At 40.1% G+C, this 13,333-nt stretch overlaps 1 protein-coding gene across 4 annotated transcripts in view; it reads right to left on the bottom strand.

The window, feature by feature from the left end:
• Positions 1-2,652: 2,652 nt before the first annotated feature.
• The window catches only part of cadps2 (Ca++-dependent secretion activator 2), a 165,363-nt gene continuing 154,682 nt past the window's right edge, over positions 2,653-13,333 (bottom strand). For 3 of the 4 annotated variants that reach the window (XM_054619217.1, XM_054619214.1, XM_054619216.1), the window contains 2 exons: positions 5,651-5,755; positions 2,653-5,024 (listed from right to left, as the gene is read on the bottom strand). In XM_054619217.1, the coding sequence (XP_054475192.1) occupies positions 4,854-5,024; positions 5,651-5,755 (276 nt within the window). In that variant the 3' untranslated portion in view covers positions 2,653-4,853. The remainder of the gene's footprint in view (positions 5,025-5,650; positions 5,756-13,333) is intronic. The other variant, XM_054619215.1, reaches the window with a different exon arrangement.

Below are 13,333 nucleotides of genomic sequence, written 5' to 3'. Positions count from 1 at the left end.
TTTCTATAAAGAAAACACTATTATTATGTAATAACTATTACAAGCATCGTGCAGCGGCCTGTGTCCTATTTATGTATTTATTCTCTTCATCTTCAGCTGCTTTTGTTTTATTGCAGGTTTTATTTGTTTGCATTGTTTTGGTCCTTCAGTGTTCTATTTGTCATTGAGCTTTTCTTTTATACATTAATATAATAATGCAATAATAATGCTTTTAGTGCTCCTTTAACGTTTATTTAAGCAGAATAGGCCAATAACTGAATAAACAAACTCTAGTGTGAGCAGATATAACCTTTTATTAGCACATAATGAGTGGAAACATAGTTAAACACTGCTGTAATAATAATAAAAAATCTTGTAGGTAAAAATTAAATATCAAGTTATAATTGTTGACACATAGTGAACATTATAATAAGCGTAAAAAATGTCCTTATAGCTGCTTACAGATACATTATAGTGTTATAAACAGCCGATCAAATGGCTAAAGAGGAACTTAAAGTAACCTGTTACAACAATAATAATAATAATTGTTATTATATTTAGCTTCATTGTCGTTGCACAAACAACAGTGAAAGGAACTCGAGTTTATAAATATGAAAGAATGAAGCAACATGAAGAATGTGAGTAAACATCAGAACGTTCAGCTTCATATCAGAGGAGAAAACAGAAGCACTGGTTTAATTAATATTATCTGTGTGAAAGGACGTAATAATGAGTAAAATTAAAATCATTGAAAGATCATTTTATCAGTAGTATTATCTGTAAAAATGCCAGTGTGATAATCTGCCTTTGTATTTTGTCGGCCAGTTTAATTAATTGTTTAAACCTTCGGACTGCTTTGGTTTCATCCTGCTGAACGAACATTATTAGTTCATAAATTAATGTGAGCTTCAGATATTATTGGCTGCTCGTGTTTTAATTTCATTGTTGTGTGAAATGAAAACAGAATCTCACGACTGAAAAGAAAAAATGGTTCAGTTTAGTTTATTTTTATAAAAATCAAGAAGAAAAAGAAGGAAATCTGATGCTGATTACTAGATTCAAATATTTAATTTTTATTTATTTTTCTTTAGTTTTAATTTTACCCTTATTATTTTATTTATATTTATTATTTATTTATAATAATAATAATAACTATCATTATAATTATAATAATAATAATGACTATCATTAATAATAATAATACTATAATAATAATAATAATAATAATTATTATAATAATAATAATTCATAATGTGTCCCTGGTGTGTCAGACTGCAGCAGCAGGACTCAGACTTGTGGTCTTTTTTCTGCAGTAAAAAGGTTTGATGCTCATTTTAATGAGAGAAAAGAAAGTGCAGCTGATGGACGACAGCCAGCAGACAGTTTCCAAAGAAACAGAACCCATTAAACCTACAAGATTTAAGGTGGAATGGAGAAGAAGAACTTTGAAGGATGAAAACTACAGAAACCAAATTCAAACCCTGAATGTTTTGGAAACTTTGGTGGAAATGTTCTCTGGACTTCTCTAAAAGAAATATGAAGATGTGAGGTTTTCTTTTCTTACTATATTTAGTCTTCGTGCACTTGATGGGACTACTTTTTGTTTTTAATAGTAGACATTGCCCTGGATGAAGCAGACACACCATCAGTACATACACACCACATACATGTCCGTAACACATTTCAATGTTGTGTCAATTTAATCCTCAAATGCTTCATTATTCTAATGCTAATAAATAAAGTATTTGGCTGCAAAAAGGTTAAGAAACATTTTAAACCTGTGGCTGAATTTAAGGAGGATTTAAGGATTTAAGTGGCCAGTTCTGAATTCAGTAACGGCCGGGATGTCGGGCTGATCAACAGATGTAACTGACTTTATAAAATTCCCTTAAACCTTTCATATTTAGATAAGAAGATGAAGTCATTAAAAACAGATTGAAGGGTCGATTTTCCCATAATTTACATTACAGTGCGTTATGATAATAATGATTATAAATGTGCTTTAAGTGTTTTATACTGTTATAATTATTGGTGCTTTTATTAACAAATCAGCAGTGTTTTCTTACTAAATGTATTTCACTCATTTATTATTCCCACAAATGAACTCTCACCATCTTTTAGTTTTAGTTTGATTTTCATCTTACATTTCCTGTCGTGTGCACCAGCTTCCTTCAGATGGAGTTATTCTCCATAAACTGTTTTATTCTACTGTTGTTGGGTCGGGTGGAGGTCATTGCTCTTTGCAGCCCAGTCAAGTTCCTCCAGACCGAACTGGGAACATCACTTATTTTCGGAGTGGATGAACACAACCTGTCTAGTTAGAAGAACACTATAGTTTAAAATATAACCGTCTGCTGGAGCATTAAGATTTCCCGTCATAAGAACTCAGGCGTCGAGAGGAAATCAGGAAAAACAGAGCAAAAGTAAACTAAATCATGAACACAGTGTGTCCACATACTTATGGCCACAAAGTGGTTTAAAGACATACTGATTTTTCAAATATTTGCCCCAAATTTCAAATTTCTTCCCATCTTATTGTCTTTGTTGTGCATTTGGGGACAATATAATACAATCACAAGTTATTGTAAAGTCTCTTTTCTAATAAAACATAAATAAATGAATCTGTAGTTTGACTTGGAGTGAAATAAAACCCACACAGGTGCTTTAAAAACACTTTTAATCGTGACACTCAGATAGGACACCTGAACAAAACAGGTGCACAGTAAGACAATATAAATATACTTCTTCATATATATATTTTGTCCTTTAGTTTTTGTCTTCTGAACTGCACTGACACAAACCGGACCGGACAGTTTCAAACAAACGGCAGGTTGTTGCACACAGTCGATCGGAGGCCGACACTGAATCTTACAGGCAAAACTCTTTTTATTTTTCTCAACGACGACACGCAAACAGACGGCAGAGACTGAATGAACCAACGCCGCTCGGATTAAAACACAGAATTCAGATTTAAATCCACGTTCCTGTTAAAAGAGTCCAGACTTTAACAGTTCGTCAGCACGTTTCTAAGACTTTGATCGATGGTTGGACACGATGCACACCAGGCAGTACGACCATATCACTCCACAGCTCAATATTATTCTTCACAACAGTTAAAATTACGATGAACAGAGAAAAACAGCAACTGCGTCGCCATGTAGTCGCGATTCTGAACAATTATTCCCCCAGTCTGAGAGAGATTTTATCATATTTTAAGACCTTCTGCGTGGTGAAACTGGATAGTGGAATTTTTTTGCATCTTTTGCCGCCTGAGGCCTCCGGTCGTTGTTCATCAGCGGGGACATTTTGAGCTAAAGAAGGTTTTAAAAAATACAGCAGTGCAGCAGCAAATCATTAGCTTGGAGTTCTTCTAGATGTGAGACTGTGAACACCAAACGTTAAGCAACAAACTACTTTCTGTTTTTGTTCTGAAAGCTAAACTCTATTGCCGGACTAAACCTCGATGGACCCTTCAGCAGAACCCAAGACTACATTTCCAGGCAAAGCTTCTCAGCCACCAATTTCAAATGTTATCAGTCGATTGAATGGTCATTATCACTGGTTATTACTTTCAGTTTAATTTATTCAGATCGTCCAAAACCGCAACTAAGCGCACATTTTGATTGTAAAATTTCTACCTTACGCTACTTTGTTGCGTAACTTACGTACGTACCGTAAGTTTTATACGGAATCTACCTAACACAACTAAAGTAAGTCAACATTGACGTTTGGTTTCAGACGGGACACGAAAAGCGAAATATCAATGTGGAACGTGTGGTTAAAAAAATATTCCTTGTTTTTTACAACTTGGGTCCAATTTCCATACGTTTGACCATTAATTGACGACACTGTTGAAGCGCCCCCCCAAAAAAGTAAATTATGGTCCATTTAGAGTCGAATAGACCATAAAGCAGGGTATGCTTCAGGGCGGGGCTAAAGTGATTGACAGGTCTCTACCAGAGACGTACACGGCGTCTCTCCTCCCTCATTCCAAATATGGTCACTTCTGTTCATTGGTTGGAAAAAACAACGTCAGGGCGACGGCCATAATCCCTGATGGCGACGGAAACGTCACCACACTAGAGGCTTCATAACATCCATCCATAGACCAACGGGTGAAGTCAGGATGACTACGTCCACTTCTTATAAACAGTCTAGGGTTTAAACTTAAAGACAATGCTGATGTTTTACTGTGGGTTGTAACGAACATGTCGGCATATAGAGGATGCTAGTAAGACTTTTACCTTTAACCAAATAGGTTGGTTATTACACAAAACCATATTAGTGTAAAGTAACATTCAAAGATATGATCGTGAATAAAAGTCAAATAAAACCTGACAACTCTTCAGTTGATTTTGATGCTGTCTGTTAAAACGACTTAAATGGCGCCGAGGTCGCTCAGACTTTGAGGCCTTTTTGTGAACATAAAGCTACAACTGTGGATGAAAACAAAACAGAAAACGGCGACCGCTGAGCTCTACTGTACAGATTGACATCAATCAGAGTACGGCTGTGCAGGTGGAGGAGGGCGGGGCTTCCTGTCCCGCAGGTGAGAGAGAGGGAGGAGGACGGGGTTCGTCTCGGCACCTTGACTTCCTGTTTTTGTCGTACATTCTCACTCGTGTACGTTTCAACACGCATGTACAGCGGTGTCGCCAGGGCAACGAGCATGTGACAGGTCGGGTAAAAAAACCAAAAACTAAAAGGGGGAGGAGTCACCACCTGAGCGTTCGTCCTGACCCGATCAGGACCTTCGCTCACGGTGAACGAAGCCTCTTCTGCAACGAAGCTCGCACGGTGATGGAAGGTCCTGATCTGTCTAGAGAGGACGAGGGTCAGCTAGCAGCGTGGCGTCCGGAGGCGACGATGTGCGTTCAGTCGTCCTCCTCGTCGCTGTCTCTCATGCTGATGCCTTGAAGGCCGTCGCCCGACTTGACGGCCGCCGTGGCTTCCTCCACCGTCAGCCGGTTGTAGACGGTCTCGTAGCTCTTGTTGTTCAGCATGACGTCCAGGACGCCCTGCAGCCGGAAGTCACGGTAGGTCTTCTGTTGAGGAAGGGAGGGGGAATAAAAAACAGAGAGCATCTTAGGAATGTGGCGAGCCGGAGGAAGCAGCTGCCGTTCTCCGTTTGAAAGGACAGAAAAAGAAAAAAAAGCGGGAAGATTGAGGCTCAAGGACGGGCCGAGTCTTTCATGCGTCGGGCCGAGGCGTCTGAGGGGCTTTTACCTTCAGTCAGAAGCCATTATGAATTCCTCGTCTCGCTGCTTTCAAGTTAAACTCGCGTGTCTCTGTACATTAACTACGAAAAGACAAAAGCGGCGAGCAGCTCAGTTGAGCAGTTTTTCTCTTTGGAGCGTTGCCGCCTCTTCACTGTGCTGCTGCTGCTGCTTTCAAGGACACCTGTGGTTTGATTTGTCTTTTCTTCTCCTTCAATGTCAGTTCTGACTGTTTTACATGAATAAGCCCAAAATGAAGATTTTTTATTTTTATATTTTATAGCCCGTCATTCACTGTCGCTCTTTACAAACGTGAATGAAAAGGAGATTTTGAATCCGGTAGGTAAAACTAACCTGTCAGCTCTGAATTTCAACCCTTTTTTTTTTTCCCCAACACAAAAATCTGACAGAAGTTCTCTTGAATAATAATAATAAAAAAAAAAATACTTTCTTACTTTTACAATCTTGATGAGTGTTTTCAGCTGGTAGTTGTGGAGCTGCAAGTCCAGTCGGTCCGTCAGCCAAACACACACCGACTTCATGGAGCCGGTGTACCATTGCTGTAAGAAAAAACAACAATGAGTTCCCAAACTGACCGCTGGAAACATCACATCGCAGCTCACAGTCCTACTTCCTGCTTCCATTCCGACCCAGCTTTTATCACCATATTTGTTGTCACACAGTTTTCCTGTGATAATCACCAACATTTCAAGAACTCACACTTTTAATTCCACCTCCAACTGTTTATATAATATGGATAAACTGTTGGTTTGTTTCCAAGCTGTCTGCCTAAAACAAGGTTTACAAGGTTAGGAAAAGTTAAAAAATGGGATTTATAGCGTACATTTTTGGAGTCAAGACCCGATAGCCTAAATTCTTGAATCTGCCACATGAACCAATGAGACTGCTGTGTCCAAATGACCCTTCGCTTAATCCCGCCCCTCCATCTCAGACTGGCCAATTACAGTGAGGCATCATGGATTAGTGGATTACAAGTTTCTAAAACGTTACATTTCTACCCCAAAAACGTGTCTTAAAGCTGCATTCTCTCTAGTGTCCACCAGGGGGCGACTCCTCTGGTTGTATAGAAGTCTATGAGAAAATGACTCTACTTCTCTCTTGATTTATTCCCTCAGTAAACATTGTAAACATGAGTTTATGGTCTCAATTTCTAGTTTCAAGTCTTCTTCAATACAGCATGATGTTCATTTAGTAAATGATGCTCCATTTAGAGTCAAACAGACCATAAAGCAGGGGATGCTTTAGGGCCAAAATGCCAAACTCAATGCTTCATAACATCAGTCCAAAATTGGGTGACGTCACAATGACCACGTCCACTTCTTATATACAGTCTGTGGTAAAAACCAATGGCGCTAACATTAGCAGAGTACGTTAGCACACCACAAACTAGCATCACCACTTCTAACCTATGAAAGCTACTGAAGGTATACTGAATGTATCGAGGGAGACTTGAAAGATGCAACCAAACCTATTTTAAAAAGGTGACGCCTAATGTTCAAAAGAGATGTGTGATACACAAAAATGACTTGTGTAAACAACACCGTGCTGCATTCGACGTCTTGGTTATTGTTCTTTTGCGTTTAAGATCGTGACCAGTTCACACTGGGATCTGATATTTAAAAAATAATGTCAACAGCCAAACCAAAAAAGCAATAAATCCAAATTGCCCATGAGACAAATGCAAGCCAGAACCTTGATTCTTTTAACACATACCCTTTAAAGCATTAAGCTTTGGAGCATTAAAAGGGATAAAGCATGGCCTTCTGAGTCAGCCATACATGTAAATGGTCTGTATAGCAGACTGTTCTAGTGTGGAGGAGGTGACCTCAGACCACCAGAGCATATTCTTTACAGGAACCAGCTGAAAGAGGCTTCATTCATCGTCCTGAAAGCATCCTCGAGCTGTTTCTGAAGTCAGAAAAACCAAGAGCAAGCCACCCAGAGGAGCATCTCTAAACTCCACGCCGTGTTTATCCTCAAAAAGAACATGAATTTGAAAAGAAAAGCGACATTATGTTAATGGATGCTCTCTGAACAAGGACAGTTTATGGTTGTCATTTCTGTGCGTTCTCCTCCAGGAGGAGTTCAGGAGATCGCCTGTTTGCTTTCCGGCAGCTTTCTGAAAACCAACTCGCTTCAGTTCAGTCACGCCGACGACACCTCAACGCGAGGTCAAACGATGCGCAGCTTCAGAACGGCAAAAGCTCAAAGTGGGTGAAACGTTTACTTATTTAAAGGGTGGCAATTTAATGCAAAACTCCTGAATGCCGGGAAGAGTTCACGGCTCGGCTTTGACCTTCAAGAGGAAGAAAAATAAAATTGTGTCTTTGCAGCTTTCATTAAACGCTCTTCCTTCACACCTTCTGCCACCAGGCTATAGTTGCAGGGAAATCAAACGCACCTTTTCTCACCTGAAGAGCGATCCTCACTTACGGCACACACTGCTGGTAAAATGCACACAATGGGGCGGCTTTATTGAGTTACCAGTCAAACAAGAATGCTCAGGGAAATTGCTCTGACACAGTAATGATCCGTAATATTCAGATCTGCTTCAAGAGCCGCCGGCAGACTCAATTTCACGCTGACAAGAACTGTAATTACCTTCCAATTTGAGAGAGAAAAAAACAGTCCAAAGGTTATTTCATGCACTTGACAAAAGCCAAAACACGTCCGTGATCACACGGGGGTCACGCAAATATTTGATTCCAGCTATTGTGGGAGTGACCCTTGACCTCCCTCACACTGGCTCCTTAATGTAAGTAATGAAGGTTTTCTTTTTCATTTTTCTTCATTCAGCGTCTTAACTAAATGCAAGAAAATGCACGTTGACTTTCAAAGGAGGATTCAAGTTTAATCACAGTTCCTGGTCTTATTTCTTCTCCGTCCAAAAAGAATCAACACAGAAAGTTTGCTCTTTGAAAGCGTCTTACCTTGTGATCTGAAAAGACATAAGACGCTCAGAAATACGGCGCCAACGGAATTCAACTTCCACATTTTTTATTTCGGCTTTAAGGCTTTTGTTTTCTTAGAAACAGAAACAAGCAGATTACAGATGCTAAAACTTCCCAACTCTAGCTTTTATTTTCAACATGTTCGCTTTTGGTTGTTGATGATGATTTTTAATGTGTTGTGTGCACTTTTACGTGTTCCAAACCTTTGTCCTTGAAGATTTTTATTGATTCAAGTCCAACTCAAAAACACAAAGGGCATTCTCTTTTAGAGTCAAAAGTAATTTTCAAGTGTTTTCATATTATCTATCATATTGAAAAGAAGGAAAAAAAAGGTTCACAGTGGTTAAATTTCTAGCAAGTCTTAGCATAGGTTGGATTTAGGAGAAAAGTTTTCTTTGGGTAACGAAGGGACAGAAACTTCTACCTTAGTGTGACTCATTCTTTTAAAACTGTGTGATTTAAAATGTGTTCTTAGAGCTAATGGGCATAGAATGCACAGTGAAATCGATAGGCCTATATTAATAGAATTTAGTCTCTTTCCACCTTATTCCTGGCCCTTTTGTAATCTTACAGTTACCATTTAGATTCCCAATATGTGATCAGTTTATACAAATAAAGCACACGTGGACAGAGTTTTTGTAATTATTCTACACATGTTTCAACATGGGGTGTTCAATAATAAGAAATAAATCAAGAACCACCAATTTTGAGATGGAAAACAATCTAACTGGCTAGCCAGCTATAGCTATGTAGTGCTAGCTAGCTGCTATCGTGCTAGCTTGATGGTAGAAAACTGATGCTTCGGTTTGAGGATTGTTGACGCCTGCAATGACAACTATTTATATATTCAAACCCTCTGGTGTGGACCTTTGTCTACCCGTCACCCGCCATCTAAAGTTGCTGTATGGAAGAGAAAAGTGGCTGGAGCTCTCTAAAGCTTCCTCAGTGTGTTTGGTGTTTCTACCTGCAGCCGACATTTAAAAGAGAGACAATATTCACACGAACACGAGACGCTACTCGTCAGGATAACAGGAACCCTCTTTTTATATTGTTTTACATGGATTTACTGTGATTATCCACTTGTTCTCACTTCTAACTTGTTTATCTATCCGTCAGTTGGAGTAATTACAAAAGCAGTCGACATGACGTTGTGTTTTTGGATGTTGACCAGCAGGAGTAGTGATAACCAGCGGAGCCGTCTACACCAAGAGACACTCCCAAGTAATTCAAAATGTCCTCAAGTGATGATATTTTTGGATGTGCACTGCTGGCGCTAAAGCAGAAGAACTTGCACAACTGCGTTGGAACCAGAAGTGAAAGTGGCTGCAAGAGTTTGACACTGTTCTCTCCTTTTCCTTCTCGTCTCTGGGCGTTGATGAAGCGTAGTGGAGACGTAACTTCGCCACAGTTTGTTTCCTACCTACATTTTAAGCATTTTTAAATTGCGTCGACGCACCTTGAATTAAATCAGTGGCACATACAGCAAATTAGCATCCTCAAGATTTGCGGTCAGATTGAACAGACCCAATATAATAAAACCAAACTAACCCAAGAAATGCACAACAACACTTTTACTCTTGTGTAAAATAATGTGATTATTAATATTGAAGTTAATGCTTTTCCACATGTCTTGAATGCATCATGTGAAGCCCTTTGAAATACCTTTGCGTATGAAATATGGTGATTAAATAAACATGTGCTGCGTGACATGTTTTATTCTTTTTTATTCTACTCTGTGTGTGACAGCTTCAGTATTGTCCTTTTCCCTCATCCTCCCTTCCTCCTTCATCTCATCATATCCTCCTCCTCCTCCTCCTCCTCTTTATCTCTTCACACTAAATATTTTCCCGCTGGAATTGGAGTTGTATGCTAATCAGCTCGCTGACAATCGCCTTGTGCTCTTCAGTTAACAGATGCTTCGAGGATGTGGAAATTACTGGATGATATTTTGCTGCTCCTGAGATGATTTCTTCTCATTTCCTTCCTCCACCTCCTCCTCCCTCTCTCCGCCCGCTCAATGAAACGTTTATTTGAGTCTCTGGGAGGCGAGTTTTCCTTCAGAGCGGCTAATCAGCTGCCTGACGGTCGCCTCGTGAGCCGCGTTAACAGTCGTGGAAATTGAGTACGAAGACGCTCCTTAATTGAGCTGATTAGGAGGACGAGAGTGAAAACAGATGGAGGGGAATATGTGGGGGGGAGGAGGGGGGCTGCACGGCATTGTGGGTCTGCATTAGTCCTGTCAGAAACAATTTTCTATGTGATGAATGGAGGCTGGTTCTCCTGATGGTGTCACAGTAATGATGTCATTTAAACATTCAACACATATTCTGGTTTTGGCACCAAATTAGAAAAAGAATTTTCATTTTGTTAAAATCAAAAGTAATTATTTATTAAGTCTTAAAGTGCTTGAATTGAGTCCTGAAATTATTTTCTTACATAAAAAATAGCAGAGACATGAGATTATTTGTGTTTTTTTTTTATCATGTGTCATTTTCTTGATTGAATTGTCAAAATGATGACTTTTATTTCTAGAAAATATGAATAAAAATGATGCGCTGTAGTAAAACAAAAAAAGGCTTTTTTTGTCTTTGATCTTCAAAAGTGAAAATTGTATTTGATATTGATATTGGACTACAATGATCTTAAATACATGCTCATGTCTTTTCTTGATCTGCTTTATTTTTGTCTTGACTTAAAATAAAAAAAATTCATGCATGAAATTTGTATTCAACTCATCCTAAGTATTTAGGAGCAGTGGGCTGCTGTAAAGCGTCTCGGAGCATCTTGGGGCTCAATGTCTAGTTCAGTAGGACACTGAGCAAGAGCTGCCATGACACCATTCAAAAAATATATGTAAAAAAAACTGCATCAAAAAAAAGCAGAATAATCTCAAACATTTGATCTGGTTTAAAAAAAAAAAGAGGAAACAAGAAGATTAAATGACTTCCTGTAAAAGATGCACATTTTTCTTTTTTTTCGTCCTCGTCAGCTGCTTCATAACGGAGAAGAGGATGGAGCTGTGTGTGTGTGTGTGTGTGTGTGTGTGTGTGTGTGTGTGTGTGTGTGTGTGCGAGGGCATGCATTACACTCCTCATCCACACAAAGGCGTTCCCTGGTGAGCACTTGTACACAAATAGACAAACAGGCACATGTGAGCATGCACACGCTGAAAAAAAAAAAGCAAACGTGTTTACAGCGGCGTGCTGACGCCCCCCCCCCCCACATGTTCACTCGCTCTAACGGCCTCTTCTTCTTCTTCTTCTTCTTTATTATATACGTCCTTGTTGACAAACCCTTTACTTAAAGAGACGGCGCTCTATACGAGTTTGACTTCGACTCGCTCAGACGCAGGTAAACAAGACAACAGCATACCCATAATGCACCTGGCGGGAGGCCTGATGCCGCCGTATGAACACGAGGTTTACTTTCTTTGTTACACACAAACTCAGTGTGTGCGTGTGTGCGTGTGTGATTTATGTTGAAGGGCTGAGTGGAGACACTTTGAGGCCCCGCCGTCACTCCTCCTCCTCCTCCTCATCGGTGCATGACTGGGCTCTACTGAGCTCTATTAGACAAACACACACACACACACACACAATCACTCGAGCCTCCGCCACAATACCCTGAACCCTCAGAGGAAGCGACGGGTGGCAGAAATCCATCGCTCGGCTCCGTGACGCTAATGTGTGCGAGGGTCTGAGCTGCCATGTCCGCTGCATTGACTCGGGGGCGGCGAGCCGAGGCTTGTTTGGCAACTCTGCACTAAAATATATTCTTATAAATCTGAATCCTGGAGGTGGGGGGGGGGGGGGGGGTGCAGAAAAACGGACAGCGTGGGATGGAGGTGGGGGTGGACTCGTGGACGGATAGGTGGAGGTGCGGTTGCGACTCCTCCCGCTGAGCCGGCAGACGGCTCTCGGTGTTTCACTAAGTGATAAACAGGTCAACAGAAGCAGTCGGTGTTTGCAGCCTCGAAGAGAACTGCTGCTGCTCCGAAACCCGGAGAAATCAAACCTCACACCAACAACACCAACACCTGACTGTGAAGGATTGTGAGCTTCCATTCAAGCGTTTACTCTGCATGTTATGAAAAAAAGATACGATGCAATGAGAGCTTATGACAAAACGCCAAGCTAAGTGTTTCCAAACGACGGGAATTTGACAAAGTTTTACGTTTTATTGAGGTGGAGAAGTTGCTGTATGGAAGAGAAAAGTGGCTGGAGCTCTCTAAAGCTTCCTCAGTGTGTTTGGTGTTTCTACCTGCAGCCGACATTTAAAAGAGAGACAATATTCACACGAACACGAGACGCTACTCGTCAGGATAACAGGAACCCTCTTTTTATATTGTTTTACGTGGATTTACTGTGATTATCCACTTGTTCTCACTTCTAACTTGTTTATCTCAGTAGGGATGGGTAGACAATTAGTTATAAATACAGTGAATGCATTCTAATCCTGTTCTAAATCTATTCAAAGCATTTATTTAGAAATAGAACCAACAAGGAGTATCGTTTTATACATGTCAATTTCCGCAGTTTTTCTCAAAATAAACTTATTTACGTATTTTTATAGGAAACAACTTGGTCAGGATTAGGAAAAAATTCAGGGTTTGGTTTAAAATACGTACGTTTGTTAAGTCATTAAAAAGGCTTTCTTACGCTTAAAATAAGTCAACATTGGGTACGCGAACGACATTCGTTTACTCCGACGATAAACATTTTGACAATTCCTCCAAGAACAGATGGCAGGTCTACATGGGACAATCAACCCCACGTCGCTGAACTCTTCAATGGCAGACATGACTTTGATTTTGAGGGTTAAACATATTCCCTCACAAGGACATGATCCCTCACCTGCTTCCCACCAGTGTGGTATTAATGGGAAAGCGGGACAAAAATGGAGGTAGAGTTACTATGAAAAATGCTAACGGGAACATAAGAGAAAAAACAGCTCCATCTTTAAACTGATTTTACCAATTTAAATTATGCAGGCGGCTTTGACAATAAAACAATCTCAAGTGGTGAGAGGACTCATATTCTGGATATGAGTGATTCTTAATCTAAAGAGGAAGAAAACACTTTGAGAGGCAGGAAATCGAGTGCAGAGAGGGAAGAAGACGACGACTGCTGGGAGCCTCGGTGAAGACAGAGGACGTGACAGAGGTGG

This window comes from Anoplopoma fimbria, chromosome 19 (assembly GCF_027596085.1).
Source record: "Anoplopoma fimbria isolate UVic2021 breed Golden Eagle Sablefish chromosome 19, Afim_UVic_2022, whole genome shotgun sequence".
NCBI classification, from domain to species: Eukaryota; Metazoa; Chordata; class Actinopteri; order Perciformes; family Anoplopomatidae; genus Anoplopoma; species Anoplopoma fimbria.
This window is presented reverse-complemented; position numbering and strand designations above follow the sequence as displayed.